The following is a 20,847-nucleotide window of genomic DNA, read 5'->3' as shown; positions in this document are numbered from 1 at the left end:
TTTTTTTTGGGGGGGAAATTTGTCTAAGGCACCTACCACAAACTCTTAAACTTTTATGCACTGTGGGTGTATGCCTTGGAGTTGCTCACTGTCCACTGAGAGATAGAAGAGTTCCCATTTTGGGGCTCACCTTGGCCAAACGTCCTTGGCAACATCTGGCCTCGGAACCTCTCATTGTACCCCATAACATCAGCCATTAGTTAACCCATCCTAAAGGAGCTGGTTTTAACTAAGTGGCAAGAACTAAAAACTCATCTTTGCTAAAATTTTGATACTTGAGAGGATTAATTAGTTTCCTCTCACCTCCTTATTTGCTCTTCACAAGAAACAATGCTAAAGAAGTAAACTGTTACAGTAGAATTCCATTCGTTGCACACACCTAGACGGAGGGTCATAGGTTTTTATCATTTATGTCTCATTCCACGGACTCTGCTTTCTTCCAAGACCTTTCCTGGCCCCAGGCACAGTGAGATCAGAGGAGAACCAAGGGGCCTATTCCAGTAATTCCTCCTTGAAGATAGGGACCAGATGTGAGAAGCCAGGGCAACCTCTGACATGGCACCATGATCTTGTATCAAAATAATGAGTGTTTGTTGTTTAGAACCACTGGAATTCTGACAATTTATTGCAGCAGCAACAACAGAAAACTAGCAAGAACACAAAGCACATTGAAGGCCCATTGCAAATACTTGGTCAAAATGAGTTGATGCTATGGGCTGTATGCACATCCCCGTGTCTCTCCACAGGCGGAACAAGAAGCCTCAAGGATGCAAACTGTTATGTAGGATAGAGTTCTGGTCGGCGTCATCAGAGGCATAACATGGTGAGAACAGAGGTCAGTGAGGTAAACCTAGGTTAACCAACAAATATTCGAAGGTCAAAGAACACAGCACAACTAGATTTGGCTTTTTAAATACCACTGCGTTTAACAGGAGGCATTTCAGTGGAGCACGGCATTTCAGTACTGAACCTGGGTCACCTTATGATTGGAAGTAAGGCATTATGGACCAGGACAGGTGGGGCAAAGAAGCACTTTCCAACTTGTGGGTCCAAGACTGTTGGAATAGCAACTTAATTAATGAGAGTAACAAGTTTATGTTGACCATTTAATTAAGGGAAAATCAGGAGCTTGTACTGTGTCCTCTCTCACTGTGTCCTTTCCTGCAGAGAGAATGCAGAGCAACCTTGCACTGGAACATCCCACTGGACACCTCCTAAGCATGTGTGATATGATGCTCAGAATCCCGTTAGAGCCAACACATTTATCTGATGCTGCTGGGTGTGGTGGCAGAATTGGGAATTGGCTTGAACTGCAGCAAAAGGCCTCAGGCAGGGTTAGCTGCCACAGGGCAGCTCACATCCAGCGACTGGTCAATACGGGAGTAAAAGCTCCTTCACCCATCCCCAACTCAGAGAGCGTCCCGACCTGCCAGCTCTGTGGGTCCACCCGAAGCTTAGAGCGTCCCGACCTGCCAGCTCTGGGGGTCCACTCGAAGCTTAGAGCGTCCCGACCTGCCAGCTCTGGGGGTCCACCTTTTGTTGGGAAATCATGCTGCTAGGTTTCTCCCTCTGTCCAGTTCTGCTCCTTTCTTATAGAACTGTTCTCAACATAATTCCCTAGTCAAATCTTGCATGCCAATTTTCAAGTTCACTCTCTCTGACACCCCACCTGTGACATTACCTTAATGTTGTGTTGACAATGACATCAGTAAATAGAGGTCGGATGCTGCTATGCTTTGAGTATCCCCATCAGAACCCATACAGAAATTGAACTCTTTGTGAATTATTAGGAGGTTCGGTCTGCTGGGGTCTTTAAGAGGTAATTAGGTCATGTTACCCTCATGAAAGGACTAACTTATTCTTGTATTCACGTATTAAAGGCTAACACTTTATCTCACCAAATAATGCCATGCACTGTTTTAGGACTTTGTAGAGTCTCCACCAGCAGGAATCCCTCATTGGGGGTAGCCATCTGAGCTTGAATGTCTTAACATCCAGAATCAGAGCCAAATAGACCTCTTTGCCTTTCTATTTGCCAAATCTCATATATTATTTTACAGCAACAGAAAAAAAAAGACAGATGCCCCAAGAACACACAGAATTCCCCTCCTATGAAAGATTGGTAAGTTGATTTGGATCACCAGGAATCAACTGATAAACCACAACTGAGGCACATTCTACAAAATCATTGTGTTACGGTCTTCAAAAATGTCAAGGCTAGGCCAGTGTTGTGATGAAGTGGGTTAAGGCAGCCAGCACTAATGGCTCTAGCATGTTCTATGGTGCCAGTTTGTGCTCAAGCCATTCCACTTCCAGTCAACCTGGGGAAGCAGTGACAGAAGGCACGACTGTCCATGTCGGAGATCTAGAGAAAGTTTCAGGCTCCTGGCTTCGCCCTGGCCCTGCCTTGACCATGTGGTTGCTTGGGGTCAGACTCCTGGATGTGGGATCTTGCTCTCCACATCTTTCTCTCTCTGTAACCCTGCCTTTCAAATGAGTAAGTGAATCTCAAAAGGAAAGCCACACAAATCCACAGTGTTCAAATCAAAGAAAAGGGAAAAGATGAGACATGAAAAGTGGGTCAAGATCCACTAGCTGTAAAGACATTAAGACAATGGGTGAATCTCAAGTGTGTTGTGATTAGATGGTCACAAAGTATCGTGTGAATTTCTGGATTTTGATGGGTACTCAGAAGAGTGTCTTTGCTTATTGGAAATATTAGCATGCTCAGGAATGAATTCAGGTCCCATTGACCACTGTACTAGTCATGAAGACAAAAGTTCTTCACAGTGTTTTTGTAAATTTTTATAAAATAAAATTTGCTTAAACATTTTTAAAAACTTCAAAAGGCAAAAAGTAATCTATACATCTTCTATTTGTGTGTGTATCCTGTGTATCTATGCCTTCCCTGTGGTTTTTTTTTTAAACATTAGTGACACAGGTCTTTAAGTTTACTAAAATGGGCAAGTTTCTTTGTTTCAGAAATTCCTCAAAAGTTTTTGTTAGGACTATGGGTTTAAGTCCTGTGACTCTGCTTTTGTTCCAGTTCCCTGCTGGAATGCCTGGGAGGCAGAGACGATGGCTCAGGTGCTGTGACTACCTGTGTATGAGACCCAGATGGAGTTGTTTGCTTCTGGCTTCAGCCTGGTTCAGCTCTGATTGCTGCAGCCATTCTGAAGAGTAAACCAGAGAGAGAAGATTTCTGTCTACCTCCTCCCGCTCTCCACCTCTGTCATTCTGCTTTGAAATAAATACACAAATGTATCAAGATGTGTTAAAGGGCTACACTTCACAACATTCAATCTGTGACCTACTCTAAAAAAACACAAGAGTGAATGGGAAGAATTACAACATTGGCTAATAAATGCAGGCATACCCCAGAGGCTGGAGGGGTGGTTAGGAATGTGGCTACTTGGTAAATTACTGAAGCAGGAATGACTGAAGGCTCCAAGAGCCCCCATTGCTCAAGGAATCTAGGGAAAATGAGGCAGAGAGAGAAAAACACCTCACTCTCACTTCTGAAAATGATTACCTTTTGTTTGTGCCCTGAATAACCAGGACTGTGATTTTTTTTTTCTCTTGAAATCTTTGCTTGATGACTATAAACACCAGTGCTGTCTTTATGAATCATCTTTATTTTTAAAATTTGGCTAACACTCCGCACAAGTGTCTCTGACATGTTTAAAGCAATGTGTTTCACAAATATGAGAGTTAGAGAAGATGGAAATGATGGAAATGAAGTCATGAGCCGGAGTGTCATTTTCTATCACTTAGAAACATGTTGCACAAATACAAAAGTTGTTGGCTGGAAAACGCCACCCTAGCTGTCTCCTTGACTCCATTTCCGTCATTTTTAGTCATAGCAACATTGCTTCCACCTCCCCTGGTGAAATTAATTGATCCAGAATACTGAAGGCACCGTCTCCTGCAGGTATTAGTGTCCCGAACAAACCTGTAGACCTAATTCTGCAAAGGGGAGAAACAACCAAGCCTCTGGCAGCCAGTGATTGGGTTTGGGAGGGAAAGCTATTACTCTTTCGTATTTTTCCCAGCCAAGGAAGTCATATGGCAAGCGAGATGGTCTTTACTGGAGGAGCTGGTGGTACCACACAGATGTTCTCTCTTCTCTCAGTTCACCCCTCTCCAGCGACAGTCACAGTGTGAAACACTGCACATATCTCATTTAGCTACAGGACTGTGGGAAGTATTATGCTCCAAGAGTTTTCATTCCTTGATGTCTATAGTGTCAAGTTTGGGCTGCTGTAACAAAATGGCAAGACACAACAGTCATTTGCCACAATGTGGGAGGCTGTGGAGCTCGATCTAAAACCGAAGTGCTGGAGGATTGGATTTCTGACTAGGGTCTGCTTCCTATGTCCTCAGAGATGGGAAGAGAGAGCGAGAAGTGCTGACATTCTCTTCTTACAAAAGCTTAATTCTACAGTGGGGCTCCAACCTGATGATCTCATCTAGACTCAACCACCTTCCAAAGGTCTCACCTCCAAATCCACTCTGAGGGAGTTAGCACTTCAACCTATGCAGTCCATCACACCCAGTCCACAACGGCGTTATTCCCTGGGCCCCAACCCATTTCTCACTCCCACACCAAAGCTTTGCAGCTGTCCTTCTTGAGCCATTCCTGCCCCGAGCTCCTGGCATCAGCCTCTTCCTTCCTATAAGAATTGGGGTCCTAGGTCTTGGCTGCTCCTAGGATTCCTGGCCTGACCCTGGGCGTAGAATCTACAAAGACATCAGAATTCACAGAATGTGATTCAACGACTGGAGAGCAAAATATTGCGTTAAGATGTTAAGACGCTGTTTCCCACCAAGTGTGAACAAGAAGCTAAGAGGTAATCTGAGGAGTATCTCAGACGTAGAGGCATTCAGGAGCTTGAATTGAACTCTTCCTTAGTGGGTAGCTGAGAGTTCCTCCTCTACATGGCTTAGTTGTCAAATGGCGTTTTGATGGGGTGGAGTGTGGGGAAGTCTGGGGAGCATGGCACCAAGCGAAGGTTGGCTCAGAGGAAGGTCTCTGAGCCACTCGGTGAGCCATGTGACATTCTTGACACCCTTGGGACACCACTGCCTTAACTTCTTCATATTCAAATACAGACTATAACTTGAACTGTCTCCTATAATTGGCTTACACACAGAAAGCTGGGTTTTCCACACTGGTTGAGCCACGGAGTCCTGCAACTTGGGCCCATTTTCTTCCCCTAAGTTGCTGTGGATGCCATCCTATTGCACTTGGTCACAAAAGGTTAAAAGGCAATAGATGTGTCCTATGGAGTCTTTGACCTCCCCCAACTGACTTGATGGAGAGTCCAGCTAATTCCAGTGACCCACCTCCCCAACCCATACCCTAGGGAGTCACAGAGCACGGTGACCCACCCCCTCTCCACTTGCATGGTTTCACTTCCCACAGCTTCAGTTACAGCGATAGCACATAAATAGCAAATGGAAGATTCCAGAAATATCTCATTGTTCTCATGCCACACTCCTCCATCTCACCTGAGAAGTGAATCACCTTTTGTCCCCTGTATCTGCTCTGTATACACTACCTGCCCATTACTCAGTTAGAAGCTGTTTAGTAGACTTTTCACTACTGTAAACTTTGAGTAAGGTGAGACAATGGGACCATAGCGATATTCTGCATGGGCACAGAGTTATGCTTTTCAACTATTTGTTTTCATTTGAAAGTAAAATATACAGAAATACAGAGAGATCTTCCATCCACTTACTCACTGCCTAAGTGGTCACAGAAGCCAGAGCTTCTTTTGGATCTCCCACAGGGGTGCAAGGGCCCAAGGACTTGAGCCATCTTATGCTACTTTTCCATACCATGAACAAGGAACTGGGTAAGAAACGGAGCAGCCAGTTGGGACTGGAACCAGTGCCCACATGGGATGTGAGTACTTCAAGCCCAGGATTAGCCTTTTGAGCCACTGCCTCAAACAGAGCTGCTTTTAAACTGTTCTCAGAAAATGAACGCTGCCTTCATGGCTTTTGGTCACATAATGAGACCCTGATTTCTTCTTAAACCTAGTTTGCAGGGCTTGCATCTTCATCTGATGTGTTTGGCGGAGATGATGTCATGTTCACAGCATACCTCTGCCAAAGCCACAAACAGAAGCTCTAAATTCTACCTCTGTGAGCGACAAAGGTTCACCGAGCCAACATTAAGCTGATTCTAAGGGCAGCAGATGCCTCATAGTCCTCTCCAAGTGGATCCCCTCTACCATGGCAGGATCTAGGAGTCTGGAGGGGCTGGTGCCAAACCCCCAAATCCAACACAGCGACATGACGTGGTGGCAGATGTCGTCTTTATTAGAAGCTCATGTATGTCATCAGAATAAAACTTGACTCCTAACCTGGAAGATGGATATCGCCTATCCCTCCCGCTGTACTTCCAATTCCTCCAGCTTCATCCTCAGACCAGCCTGCCCTCTTATAAGACTTTATGCTTCAACTACGGCTTGTTCCTGGACTCTGCAGGCTCTGAGTAATTCCTGCCTTCCTCTGATACTCATTTCTGGCAGAGAATTGCACCATGGTAGCATCTGATTAGACCCTATGGCTGCATTTCTTGATTGTTCATGGAATTCTCTAGAGCAAGCTCTTCAGAGACAAGAAGAGGCATCTTCTTAAATTCCTCTCTGCCTCTCGTGAGGTGTCACAAAGCACCAGAAACATCCGAGGCTTGGCACCTTAGACTCACTGAACAAGGTGGGGAAGATGTGACCAAGAGTCCTAACCAGTGTGAAAGGATAGGAGTTGAGGAAACAAAGCCCACAGCAAAGCATTCCACAGTGAAGCAAAGGAGCTCCCACTGTTCCAATCCGACCGTGGCTTCCTGAAGGCTGGAGGAATACAGCTCCACAGACACAAAGGTTACTGTGCCAACCTCCGTTACTCCTCTAACACATACATGACAGCCCAGGTGTGTGAGTGTGCATGTGTGTGCGAGTGTGTGACTGTGTGCTTGTAAGAGGGAGGGGAAGAGAGAGAGAAGCTATAAAACAGAGGAGAAAAGATGAGGAAGATGGCTGAGATGTTGAAAAGAAAGAGGATGGAGAGGGAAATCAAAGAGAGTGACCACTATTTATAACCTTACAGTCTCCAGTGCCTGTGTTCTTACAAGAACACTTAACGAAAGTTATACTTCCTCAAGGAATACTGTCAGGATTTAGTCTTCCTGTATAGTTGCAATATTCAAAATAAGACTGGTAATTGGGTCATCTTATTAGCAGGGAACTATCACTACGCTGTTCAAAGAGCTTCTGGTTATCTCCTTACAACACGCTGGCGGTGTAACCAGAGGGCACAGATGGTAAATAATGAGGCCACTTGTCTGCTTCCTTCAGTGGATTTGACTCCACTGGCAGCCTCTCTCCGTGTCCAAACTGGAGACAGCAGACTCCAGCGTAGAATACCGGGCACATTCATTTTCATTAAATATTGTCCTCCCCACCTCCCTCACTCCTTATTTGACATACTGAACAAATGTCTGAGAATTTATGTGGAAAACACAAGGAGTGTCCCCACTGCATTATCCTGGAGTGAAGATGGCGGCTTTTCCTGATGAAGTAAAGTTCCAATTACCTGGCTGCTAATGAGCCAGGCTTAGTAAGCAAGTCTCCCAAAGGCCAGACATCAGTGGAAGACAAAAGGGCAAAGGTACAAACGCAGACAAAAACAAGACTGGAGGCATAGTGGGGGCAGAGGAGGAGGGCAAAAGGCAGGCCCTCCTGTGCGAATGTTCCTGTGACAAGACTCAGCCCTTGCTAAGGTTTCCTTGTACGACCCTTCATGCTGTGAACAACTCTTTTATCCCACAGATCCCAGGCTTCACTGGCAAGCTGTCCCAGCCCGGATATGGATCACAAGACAGGGCGGAGACCCCGAGTGAGGTCTCTGGCACTGGAACACAGGACCTTGAATCAGCTAGAGTCGCGAACGACTCCAGATACCTTTAGGTTGTCAAACTCTCACAGATTCTGCAAGAACACTGGCTGTGCTTGGCTTATGTTCATTGATGGATTTCTTTGCCAAAAAGATACAAGGGCAGCGACCTGCCATCTCACCCTCGATGCCTCTTTTATCCTTTTTGCTCTGGTCTGTGGATGTCTCTAAATTGCCAATAATTGTGCCTACTTATGGGCTTTGATCTACATGCACATTGTAAAAGATAATCAATAATGGACACATCCATTATCTTACCAATTTGCCACCTTTGTGGTAAGAACAGTAAAAATCTGATCTTCTAGCAATCCCAAAATAAATAATGGTAGTTGTTAGCCATGGTCACCACAGAACAAGTCACTAGAACTTACTCCTCTGATAAAACTCTGGGTCCTTTGATCAGCACCATCTCTTTCTCCAGGCCCTCCCTTCCCCCTCAGCCTAGGGAACCATGTTTTTATTCCTTCTATGAGGTAGACTTTCTTGGACTACGTGTATAAATGAAGTCCTCCACCATCTGTCATTTTGCCTGGCTTATTTCACTCTACACAATGTCCTCCAGGTCTATCTATGCTGTTGGAGAGGACAGACTCTCGTTTTTAAAGGCCATACTGCAGTGTTCCTCTCTCTTCCTCTCTCTTCCTCTCTCTCTCCCTCTCTCTCTCTCTCTCTCTCACTCATGCCTCTCTCTGTATATACACACACACTTATTGATCACATTTTATCTACTCATCCATTGGTGCACATTTAGGTTGCTCCCATATCTTCGCTATTGTGAATAATATCAAAATGAATGTGGAATGCAAAGCTACTTTGAAACACTGAGTTCAATTCTTTTGGGTATATATACTGTGGACAGATTACTAGATTATATGGTAATTCTACTGATCATTTTTTGAGAAATCTTCATAGTATTTTCCAAAAGAGCTGTTTCAACTTACATCCCTAGCAACAGTCTATTTTTTTAAGTAGTCTATTTAAAAATAACAAAAGTGTCTCAGATACATTAGCTTCTTTAACCCATAAATACCATTTAAAATAGTATAATCCCTATTAGACAAGACAAGAAAATGGGATTTTGGGGGATTCGGTGATCCTGTGCTCACTCTCCAGGGTGGAGCTGGGACAACGAAGAGAATCCACCTGTGTCTAGCTCCTCCCCCACCACGCTGTTTCCCACCCCGTGGCCCTGACCCTACAAATGGCCAAGGGCAACTCCTGTGAACACCATGAAAGTATCACATTCTACACACACATACACCCTCACCCATGTTACAACCTCTTGTTCTAGAAATAAATTCATGTTCATTTTGGGGTGGACCAGGGAGGGGAGAAATTCATACAAAATCACACGTGTCCCAGCACCTACCAGTAAGATCTTGTTGTTCCCAGTCTCTTGCTAATAACCAAAGCAGTCTTCCACTTTATCTTCAGATTCTTTTTCATATCTTCTCAATACTCTATTTAAAACTGAAGGGGCTCCTGGCAATTTGCTAAATAACACCTGAGCGCCTCTACCAAGGCCACCAATACATTTCCAAGCTCTGCTGTGTTCTTCTTGTCTAGAATACATGTTGGACATCCCTTATCAAAACCCCCAAATCCAAAATATTCCAAAAATACTTTGAGTACAATATGATGCAACCAGTGGAAGATTCCACACTGTTAAACTTTGCATCATGCACAAAATTATGAAAAATATTATGTAAGAGTGCCTCTGCAATATGGTTAGGTAAATTAAAGATTTTTAAGAAGTTTAGGAAAAATATGCAATATGGGAATACTATGTGTGGATTTCAACTTTGTGCTTCATGTAAACTTTTAATTTTTTTCCATGAATTCTTAAAGCTTCCTCATATATGAAACATACACGAATTTCATGTTTAAATTTGAGTCTCATCTCCAATGTACTTCATGATTATATGCAAGAAAATCCAACATTTGGAGTACTTCTGGTCCAATGCATTTTGAATAATGAGTATGTAACCCAAATACATTTTTGCCTTCCTGTAAGTCAGCTCCTACTTTATCCTTTGAGACCCAGCTCAATTAGCACTTCCTGAGGAATCCTTTATCTGCCCATATAATCACACATTCTCCCCAAGGTGCCTTCCAAGCATTTTGCCTGAGAAAGTGGGACCCAGATCTCTCTGGGTTCTGAACCCCGTGAGTAGGAGGAGGTGATTAAGTTTCAGCACAGGGTATTAAAAAGCACGCTTTGTAAACACATTCTGAAGAAAGGTAACTGGGCTTTGTGGAAAAGGATATCAAATAAAAACCTGGGAACCATCTTAACAAGAACGAATCTTAAAATGTATTTTTATAAAGAAAAGTTATGGGATATGAATGCCAAATCAGTCGAGTTACTTTAATGCTGGCATAAAATCTTAATTTTGTCAAAGGAAAAAGTAGATATTAAATTAGTGTAACACACAGACTTAGAAGTACACTCATGTTCTAATGCCTACTCTCCTCCAAACCAGGCAGAATAAATGTAGCTTGCAACTAGTGTTCAGCTTTTCCTATGGTGACCTGCACATTTTTGTGAAAGGATATGATGGAAATTAAATGGTCTTCATTTATTGAAGGTCAACAGGAGTGGTTGAACTGTGATCTGCCAAGTATATTAACCCTTACTAGACATGGCAAGGAAGATGAAATTGTGTTTGGCATGCAGCCCTGGGGCAGTATTGCAGTGTGAGTAGCAGCTGGACTTAGGAACTGGGGCAGTATTGCAGTGTGAGTAGCAGCTGGACTTAGGAACTGGGGCAGTATTGCAGTGTGAGTAGCAACTGGACTTAGGAACTGTCAAAGGGATTTTGGAGCCTCCTTTTATTCTTGAGTCATTGTGAGATTCTCAAAGTCTGTGATCCTCAACACGATTATTTATGAATTAAGTTCTGGTTGTTTTTCCCCCTTCCATATCAAAACTCCAAAAACACACTTTGAAATAATATTATGTTATATTTAGCTTTAGCCATGACATTGGTTTAATACCACTTTGACTTTAGAAAATTTGCCATATTGAAGTAGAACTTTTTTTTTTGCAAACCTGCATTTGTTTCATAAATTTGCGTTACATTTGTACCTGTGCTTTTTGGTACCATCCCACTAGAGAAAGAGTACATTTCTCCTCTCCATTAATAGAAAGTTTGGTCATGTGTCTTGCTTTGGACAATGAAATATTGGCCGATGAAGCAGCACAATGTTCGAATGTGCTTAAATAACTTGGCTTGGTCTGTTGAATTATTGCCATCCACCACCCGAAGAACATTCTACATGTAGCTTCAGGCCCTAGAACTTTAAAGACATGCCTCATACATGAAGTTGAAGTTTGACTAAGCCTTGTTAAATCAGGCGAAATGTAGTCTACTCATAAACCCATGGACAAAAATTTGATGGTTGTATTTTGTTTTCTGGGCCACTGAAATTGAGAATGGCAGGGTGGGGGTGGAATTATTCCTGCAAGAGTTGGTATACCCTAGTTGTACTGCCATTTGATGATGGTATTCTATAGTTTTACTCTATAGAAAGTTTACTGAATGGATAGATTGAGGCTTAATAGAATCAACAAATTAAAAAAAAATTGAAAAAAGCCAGGCAGTTCTTGTAGTTAAACAATTTTGGAGAATGGGCTAAACCAGACTTACTTCTTGACTGTGTGCTTACTCCGAGCCTCTAATTTTCTAAGTGTCTTGGGACTGTCTTAGAAAAGGCCCAAGACACAGCAGGGTCCAAATGTATCCGACCACAGAACCGCCTCTGTCCCCAAGGAGCATCTCACACGACAGGTGTTCAGAGAGAACACGTCCTAGGAAACCCTGTCCCAGTTCTTCAGATGCCATTATTAGTCACTTCACAGAAATGTTCAAAATGAACCTGTTGGTCATCAATTCAGAAAGCCCCAAGAGCCAGCATTTGAAATGGCACCCTACATAAAACGTTGCTTCAAAATGAGGAAATCGGTAGCCTCCTCTTACTAAATGCAGTAAAAAAGAAATTAAAAAAAAAAGGACAGGGAAAAATTTCTCAATACATTGTGAGCTGCAAAACTTGGGACAAAACATTTCTCAGGGGAGAAAGTGTGTTATGTACATAATGGTCTCACATCATCATGGTGATTTAACTTGGTATAATCTGGTCCATGAGAAAACAAGGTATTAAAAGATTCGGGTGGTACATTTTGTAAGCATGCTCCTGCAAGCCCTGGGCAACGACGGCACCTGCTCACCTCTGACACTTCAGAAGAACTGCAAGTCGTCCAAACAAGGCTAGGTTTCTGTACCTAAATCATTCCCATTCGTTCGCCTCTTTGCTCAGTACCCTCTAGGGACAGGGCATTTTTCTTCCACAACAACTCTCTCTTTGCTTCTGCCTATTCCAGGATTTTCATTCAGTCACCCACCATTTTTCCTGAGTCTTCACGATTCTCTCAACCAGTCCCCTCTCCTCAATCCTAAAATATATATGCAAATCGACACTCCTGCATTAACCTCATTATTCTCTCATTACCACCCAATATTTCTTTTCCTCCAAATTTCTTTAATGATTAATTCAAATTTACCACATCCACTTCTTCACATCTCTGTTACTTCCAGACCATTAAAATTTGATTTCTCCCCAAGTAACCAGCATCCCTAATGGCTGAGTCCAATGGAAAATTCTAACCTCATGACACCTGGCTTTGTTGCACCAAGGTGCTCACTGTTACCTCTTTAAATATTCAACTCTCTTTGGTTGAGTGACGCAGAACTCTCTTGATTTTCTTTCTTGCTTTAAAAAAAATTTTTTTTCTTACTTATATTACCTCATGATATTTGTCTTCTCCAGTTTATGGAATTACTCCTTAAAATTATCTTTTCCCTGCCTCAGGATTTGAGTCTCAGTCCATTGTTTCCTCATTCAAATGTACATCTGTCTAACCCAGACCTCTTCTCCAAGCTTCAGACTCATGTGTACATTATTTTTTAAAAGATTTACTTATTTTGATTGAGAAGACAAATATGCAGAGAGAAGGACGGATATAAAAATCTTCCATCTACAAACTCACTCTCCCAATGTCTGCATCGACCAGGGACGAGCAGATCCAAAGCCGGAAGCCAACAGCTTCTTCTAGATCGCTCAGGCATTTGCAGGGTCCCAGAGGTTTGCGGCATTCTCTATTGCTTTCTCAGAGCTTTATTTCTTTCAGAAGTTACTTTATTGTCATAGTCACATAGCCAGGAACTTGGGAGATAAACTTGACTTTCTGCCTGCCTCTCACCCCACATGGACTAGCATCTCAAGTTCTGTAGACTTAAAATGCTTTCTCCGAGAGAGGTCCACTTGGTTGTAGACTTGGATCACCAGCCTGGAGTGAACAGTCCGAATACCTGGGCCACCCTAGGCCCACATGAGTGGGAAGTTGTTGTCAGGAATGAGGCTGAGGACTGAACACATATGGGAAGTTGACACTTTACCACCACGTCATGTGCTTGCCCAAGCTTTGTCTGTCTTGCCTTCTACCTAATTCCTCAGATCCATCCTTCCTCTCCATCTCTGAAACCATACTCCCAACCCAGGCTCCATCTGCTCTCCTCTGAGCATCCTTTCTGTCATGGACGCCCTGCCAAAATGGTAGAGTGAGCTGAAGCATGCTTTTTGGAACAAGAACGCTCCAAGCCACCACTGTCCTCAAGAGAACCCAAGGCTGACATGAGCCAGCTTCCCATGGAGTGCTAAATGACGAATCAATGGCAGGGCTATCAAGGCCCTGGTGGTGGTTCGAGGTTTTATGGGGTCAATGAGGCCGAGTACGTGCAGTTGAGCCAATCCCAGGAATGCACATGATGGCTGTACCCTCCCATGAGCTCCTCAATGCTGCTGGTCAGGAAGAACCACATGGACACACTCACAGAAAGGCAGAGCTGAGTTTGGATGGCTGGAGGTCTGCCAGCATCCATTTTTAACTCTCTCTTGTCCCTGTCTCTGTCCTCCACGGACACTGGAAAAGGGGAAACACCTCAATTCCTGGATGGGTGAGAGTCATTAAGGAGACTAGGATAGTTGGCTGGGGGTTTTGGGACTGTTTTTGTTTTTCTGATCAGAGGGGTAGGTTTTTGCTGATACAGTTGCAAAGATTTCTTTTGAAAGCTTGGAGCTCTGCAGTCTCACTTTGACACCAAGAAAAGAACCAGGAGAATGCTCAAGTGGCCTCCACAAGAAGGCCACTTGGCAGAACTCATCTACACGAGGATTCACCAGGAAGGGTGACCTTGATTGCTTTGAGAGCTGGAGAGGAGCCTAGGTGAGAATTCTGTCCCCACAATGACCTTGCAAAAGCCCTACCTGGACTTCTCAAATGTGTGGGTCTTGTGTTAGAGTAGTAGTGATTCAGCACCAGAAGTCAGTCCGAGCTTTTTACAGCCCCAGCTACATATTAGCAAGACCTATCCTCCACATTGCACTCCTCGCTTTTGACCCGTTGTCATGGCCACACATTGTCATGGGAATAAAAGGCCGTGCACACCACCTCAAGCTCACCAGCAACTCCTGTCCGCCTCACAGAACTGTGCTGCTTCGCCAGGGACTCAGGAAGGCACTCATCAAAGCACAGACCAGCTTTAGGGCACATGCTCAGCAGGCTCTGGCCAAGGGAATGCCCTAACTCTCCCGTTCACCATTTACTCAGAGATCCTAGTACACAGAGGTCAGAAGAGCCATCTTGCATAAATAATGAAATGACATTTGCAGATGTAGTAAAGTTATGCAAACTGATTAGAGTCACTCATTGATTAGTCTTACATCCTAAGTCTCTGAAGACAGCCGCAAACGCAAACAACTCCAGTGCTTTAGCATACCCTACCTGCTACATCTTATGACAAAGTTTTCAGTAAAAAGAGTGAAGCAGGAACAAAAAAATTGAATGAAAATCTGGGGCAAGTGAGTAATAAGTTAATTTTTTCAATACAAAACAGCTTTCTTAGCTTAGTAGAACCAGACAGAAATTGGTCAGCATGGACTCACACATACCTGACTAGGTAGGACACAAATATTAATTATTCCTCACTAAAGTATTGAAGATTTCTCTGCTCGCGCCTCCTAAAACTGTTCTGCATTTCAACTGTTGACATATGCCTTGTTAGAATTATAAGCCAGTTTGGACTATCCTAAAATCTGCCAAGTTCAGCAAAATTAAGCTTCAACACTATTAACTGCTAAATACTAAAATGAAAATAGACACGAGACAGCTGAATAGTAATCTATAGCCATTTTAAGGTGTATAGAAGCCAGTTCTGTGTATAAACTAAAATTGAAATGTCAATGAAGTAGTCACAAGATGTGGTTAAGAACTTGCATTATTTTTTAACATATTGGTTACTCAATACCATGTCAAATAATTCCATAATGTTATAAATTGTTACTGATGTAATGTCGGGACTTTTAATTGATCAGGATGATATTCTGCCAGCTCTACCTTCAGACCAGAGATGGTTTCCCCAAGAAACTGTTGAACTTATCTGGACAATAAGATGCTGGACTCTATGCTTGCTATACTCTTGCAATTAAAGAATCTTGACTGAATTTGAAATGTAATACAGCAACAAGGAGGAGGAATCCACCATGGGGGGGTGCAGAGGGTACGGGGAGGGGTGAGGGGATCCCCAGAGCCTATGAAACTATGTTACATAATGCAATGTAATTAGTAAAAATATATATATATATATATTAAAAAAAACACCTTTCTTTGTAAACTAGTTAATTTCTTGAGGCTGGCTCTGTGGCGTAGTGGGTAAAACCACTACCTTCGGTTCTAGCATTCCATTGGGGCACTGGGTCAAGTACTGGCTGCTCCATTTCTGATCCAGCTCCCTGCTAATGTGCCAAAGGAAAGCAGCAGAGGATGGTCCAAGTGCTTGGGTCCCTAAAACCAAGTAGGAGACCCAGGAGAAGCTCCTGACTCCTGCCTATGGCCTGGCCCAGCTCCAGGCATCGCAGCCATTTGGGGAGTGAATCAGCCGAGGGAAGATCTCTCTCTTTCCCCCATTCCCCCTTCTTTGTAATGTTGCCTTTCAAATAAATAAATAAATCTTTAAAAGAAAAGAGTTACTTTTGTTGAAAGTCATACTTAAATTGATTTTTTGTTGATACAGCTTATAATTTTAGATATTCCAAAAGAAATATTTAAGGAGATCCCTTTTTATATAACTTGTTGTCTTTTCTGGTTTTTAAGCACTATTTTTGCCATCTGGGCCTTCTGATATTGAAGTGCACCTGCATATACAAACCTTTGCATTTAATTTTATTTCAAGTTCACATTCAAAATTTGTCTCTTCTTATTACAGCCATTACTTGCAAAATCTAATTTCCACAGCTTGATTCAGTCTTACTGAACTTGCAGTGTGTGTTAACAGAATTATTTCCCAGGCCCTATGAATGCCCAATAATTTTTGTTTGTTTGTTTTCAATCTTAGCAGTACCACAGCTGGGAAGCTGAGGTTGTCGTGTGGGACTTTTTGGAGAATATGAAGTGCGGGAAGATTACCACTCATGACTACACAGCATTTTGAGAGAGCTGCAATGTGTGTGCTAGCCTAAGGGGGAAAAATCTCAATTTAAAATTGGAAGTTTAGTGTCTTTTGAGTGTTGATCATTTTTGCACTTTTTGTTAGGTTAAAAATATCACAAGGTGCAGGAGTTTAGACAAACAACATGTTCAGATACCACGTCTGAATGTCTGGGTTTGCTTCCCAGCTTGGCTTCCTGCTAATGTTGACTTTGGTGTGCAGCGGCAAAGACTCAAGCAACTGGACTGCTGCCACACACAAAGAGAGGCCTCAATTTCATCCTGGATTCTAGCTCTGATCCCAGCCCAGCACTGGCTAGTGGGGCAAAGCAATAGAAAGAGATCTCACTATCTCTGTCTCAGAAAATAAGCAAATTCTAAGTTAGATGACGGTATTTTGGGAATCATCTGTACACGGACCATCTGGTATGAGGTTGCAACACCTCTGCTGGGGTTGCCAGGAGCCAGTGACGAGTCAAGGATGGGTATATATGGTCATTGCCCTTGCCTCAAGGTGGGAGAGCTCTCCAAATCAACCCAGCTTCAGAGCTCACCTTGAAATCCTTGGAGGACTCTGTGGCCTCTCCCCTTTACCCAACAACGACACATCCATTCACGTGCACATGCAGACCCTGAGATGCTCTGCAGTAAACTTTCTGCACACAAGCCCACTTCTCAGAGTCAGTCTCTTGGGACCCCAGATCTGGGATGTTCATGTTCTCCCCGAGTCTTCCGTTACCATCATCATTAGCTGGCTGACTTGTGGGAGAGTGTCTCAGGTCTCAGACAGGTGCAATCCAAGGCTAAGGATGCTGTACTTTCTTATTGCTCTACACACCTGACTATAAAGGCAGAGATAAAATAATGCCTTGATTGTTGAAGCAGAACGTGGACTGAATTGCAGATGGCTGTCTGGGAGTATACGGGTGACCGCTATATTGCAAGTGTGTCTAGGAAATGACAAAGCATCTAATGCTTACATACAGGCACATCAGGACATATGTAGACACACGCGTGTGTATGCGTGTGCCATGATGAGGCGCATGATGAAATCTCTTGTGTTCTGCTCCTTGCTAGAACACAAACCATGCTTTGGGTCAGTGTATCCACACGGTATGCACTCCCTGCCCGTTAGTCTCAGCAGCTGCTCCAATAATCACATTGATTGTCGGAGCGTAGCAGTTCACCCTCCTGTAGTGGTGTAACACTAAGTCATTCATCCCCCTTCATCTCGACACACAGGCCCTGCATCATTACATCACGATGAGCAGGGCGAGAAGGGGAGAGAGACCACATTCACATCTGCCACAACATTTTCTTAGTACTGTTCTATTTCCCCGTTCGTTCTTGTTAATCACAGCATGCCTGATTTGTAAACCCAAACTTTCTAGTAGTTACAGAGAGGAAAAACCACACTGCGTTTCCGGGTTCCAGTATGAGCCGCAGTTTCAGAAAGTGGAAAGGGGGAACCATATGTTCGTTTTTCCACATTTTTCTCATTCATCACCTTTCTTAAAATCATCTGGCGTCGTTTTCATTTGTTCTTTAGTAAAATAATTGTCCATCATATGAATTATTCACCATCTATGTAATTCTTGGGAGATGTGTATGTTCAATGTTTACTTTCTGCCACTGCATATAATGCTATAGTTTGTAATATCCTTATAAAGTGAATAATAAGTATTTTTGGCATGGATGCCTGAGAGTGTAATCAAAAGGAGATATAAATTTTTCACATTAACAGATATTGATAAATTACTTTCTGGAAAAGGTATATAATGTTGCACATTTATACCAGCAAGGTATGCTTTTCTCTAAATATACCCCAGGAAGAGATTTTTTTTCAAACTTTTGCCAGTGCAACACATAATATTTTGACTGGCTTTCCCAATGTTTCTGTATGATTATAGGACATTTGGGTATTTTTTCTTTTTCAGATTGTCTCTTTCATATTCTTTTTCTGCTGTACATATACAATTTTTTTGTGGGTGTTTTGGGCATGGAGTTTTCTGTTAAATATGTCAAAATCCTTCCCCCACCCCGTTGTCTTTTTCTGTGTGTAAAAATGACTGCTGATGGAGTTCGTGGATGAGAGTCTGGCTGGGTGGCCTGGACGTCAGCCTAGCCATGACACAGCTTTCTGCCAAGGCAGGCCTTGGGACTAGCAGGTGGCAGCTCCCATGCAGGAGATCTTGACAGTTCTCTGCTCCCAGCCTCTGTGGGCATTTTGGTCGGGAACCACACATGTCAGCTGTTTCTTTCAAATAGATTTTTAAAAATTAAAAATAAAAAATAACTGATTGATGAACTATCAGTTACCTGATTGTCTTTTTTTTCCCTTTCTGTGTAGAGTTATGTAAGCTGAGTTCCTTGTATCTAGCCACTCTTTCCTTTCTGTGCATGCTTCCCTGGTACTTGTAAATTTTCTGAGAGACATTGACCAAGTGTGTCACAGGTTGATCATTGTACCTTAATAATACGGTTTAATGATCAAAGTTAAATAGTACTTTACATGGGACAAGATTAGAGAACAACAACCTATGTGATACATACAGACACATACATGGAATATGGAATATATATATGTGTATACTTGAGTGTATATTCTATATACGTATCCCGTATATGTGTGGAAATCATATGCTGAAATTTTGTAAAGATTTTCAGTACAGGAGACATCATAATGATAAACTAAAAGCCACAATTATGGGATGTCTGAATATCCTATAGGAAACATAGCTAATATTTTGTAAAAATTGTGTACACTTTAATTTGCATGGAATAAGTTCCAAACATTAGTGAATGGCTCCATTCAGACCCTTCTCACAGGACAATCCAGGGTTTGGATGCTCCCCGGCTCCAACCATTGTCCAAGTTTGAAAGAAACAACACAATGGCAGCTCTCCCCGCCCCTCCCCACGGAGCGGCCCCTGGTCTCACAGCTGGAGCTTGCGTGTGGCACTCACCAATCACATATTCCACCCTGAAGAAATCCCTCGTGGGGTCGTACGGACGGTTGAAGTCGATCTGGACGTAGAACGCCTGCCCTCTCCGTACGATGAGCTTGTTGCTGTCGTACTTGTCCGTGTGATGGTCGATCTTGTTGGTGTCCCACCTGTCCTTGAACAGGTGGACATCCGTGACACTCAGGTAGTCTGTATGCAGAGGAGACAAGAGAGGGAGCCATTGAGCAACTCCTTTAACACCAAGGTGCATGAAACAAAGTGATTTTGCCCAAAGAAGGAAGGAAGGCAGGTCTGCTGAATGGAAAGTGCACAGGGACACCAGCTTGCGTTTCAAGTGAGCTGTTAAAGCTTCTTCCACCTGTGACCGCATTGCAGGCCACACGGCATTCAACACCTTAGACACAGCAAGCATCGGGGTTCCAGCTCCCACGCTGTGTGTATCAGGTTGGGGTACTTCCTGCCACGACTACTATACCTGTGTGACTAACTCAGGGGAAGCAGGAATGACCACTTTCCGTCCTCACCTTCCTAAGGAAGAATCCATTCAGGTAAGGCTTCGGAGGCGGCACTGAAAGGACAGACTTGGTCATGAACACACAACTCTCCTCTTGCATTAGGCAGGGTCACATGCCATCTTGCGTAATTCTTAAGATGGATCTAGCCCCTCAAAGGCAGTGGAAGACGAGGGGACAGGACTGGAGAATGGAAATTAATATCTGTCAGAGATCTAGATGCTGACTTTCCTCCACACAGCAGAAAAGAACCTTGAGGCTCCTCAGCAATTTGAATGACCTGTCTGGGAGTAAAACGCTGGTCTGGCCGATGCCTCTGAGCTTGGGAATCAGCAGTGTCAGCTGTGTCAACAAAACGCCAAGATCCATCATAAAGTAACAGCAGACTACTGTATTATGCTACCATGTCTCTCACACATGTGACACATGACCAGGTGAGACAGCATGTGTGAAAGCCCCACACAGGGGTTCTGCATGGGCCCTCCCTCTAGCCCCTTTTCCTCTCCCTTCTGTAAATGACTACTCCACAGAAGAGGGACTGTGAGCTACCTGTATCCACAGCCATTCAGAAGATCTGGTCTAATATCTGGCATTTCTGGGTGTATGCCTGCAGCTGCAAAGGGCATGGGGAGAGAAGGTTGGGTGGCAAGTAGGTTAGCTGGCCTGCTGGCCTCATCCCTGCTCGTAGATTCTGCCTACTGCATGGTTTGTCCTTGGATCTGTGGACTGAATGTGCAGGGAGCACTTACTGAGTGTGCACCCTCGCACACTCAGTTTTCTGCACTGGAAGTCCTCAGAAACGAGAAGCTGGGCTCTTCCCAATTCTGTCTAGCTCTCAAGCTGAGCAATTTCTGAGACAGCT

General features: G+C 43.5%; 1 protein-coding gene and 1 long non-coding RNA gene across 2 annotated transcripts in view; both read right to left on the bottom strand.

Annotated features, from left to right (window-relative positions):
- Window positions 1-20,847, bottom strand: part of F13A1 (coagulation factor XIII A chain) — a 146,580-nt gene that overhangs the window by 113,349 nt on the left and 12,384 nt on the right. Inside the window, exon 3 of the mRNA XM_040984026.1 lies at window positions 19,474-19,662. Within this exon, the coding sequence (XP_040839960.1) occupies window positions 19,474-19,662 (189 nt within the window). The remainder of the gene's footprint in view (window positions 1-19,473; window positions 19,663-20,847) is intronic.
- Window positions 602-2,829, bottom strand: LOC121159036. The gene is made up of 2 exons (XR_005884296.1): window positions 1,470-2,829; window positions 602-1,426 (listed from the first exon to the last, which is right to left on the bottom strand). It is a non-coding gene; the product is annotated as an uncharacterized LOC121159036 (long non-coding RNA).

This window comes from Ochotona curzoniae, unplaced genomic scaffold (genome assembly GCF_017591425.1).
Source record: "Ochotona curzoniae isolate NIBS_2020 unplaced genomic scaffold, NIBS_Ocur_1.0 contig_4064, whole genome shotgun sequence".
Taxonomy (NCBI): domain Eukaryota; kingdom Metazoa; phylum Chordata; class Mammalia; order Lagomorpha; family Ochotonidae; genus Ochotona; species Ochotona curzoniae.
Note: the sequence above shows the minus strand (reverse complement) of the source record. Positions and strands in the feature narration are given on the sequence as shown.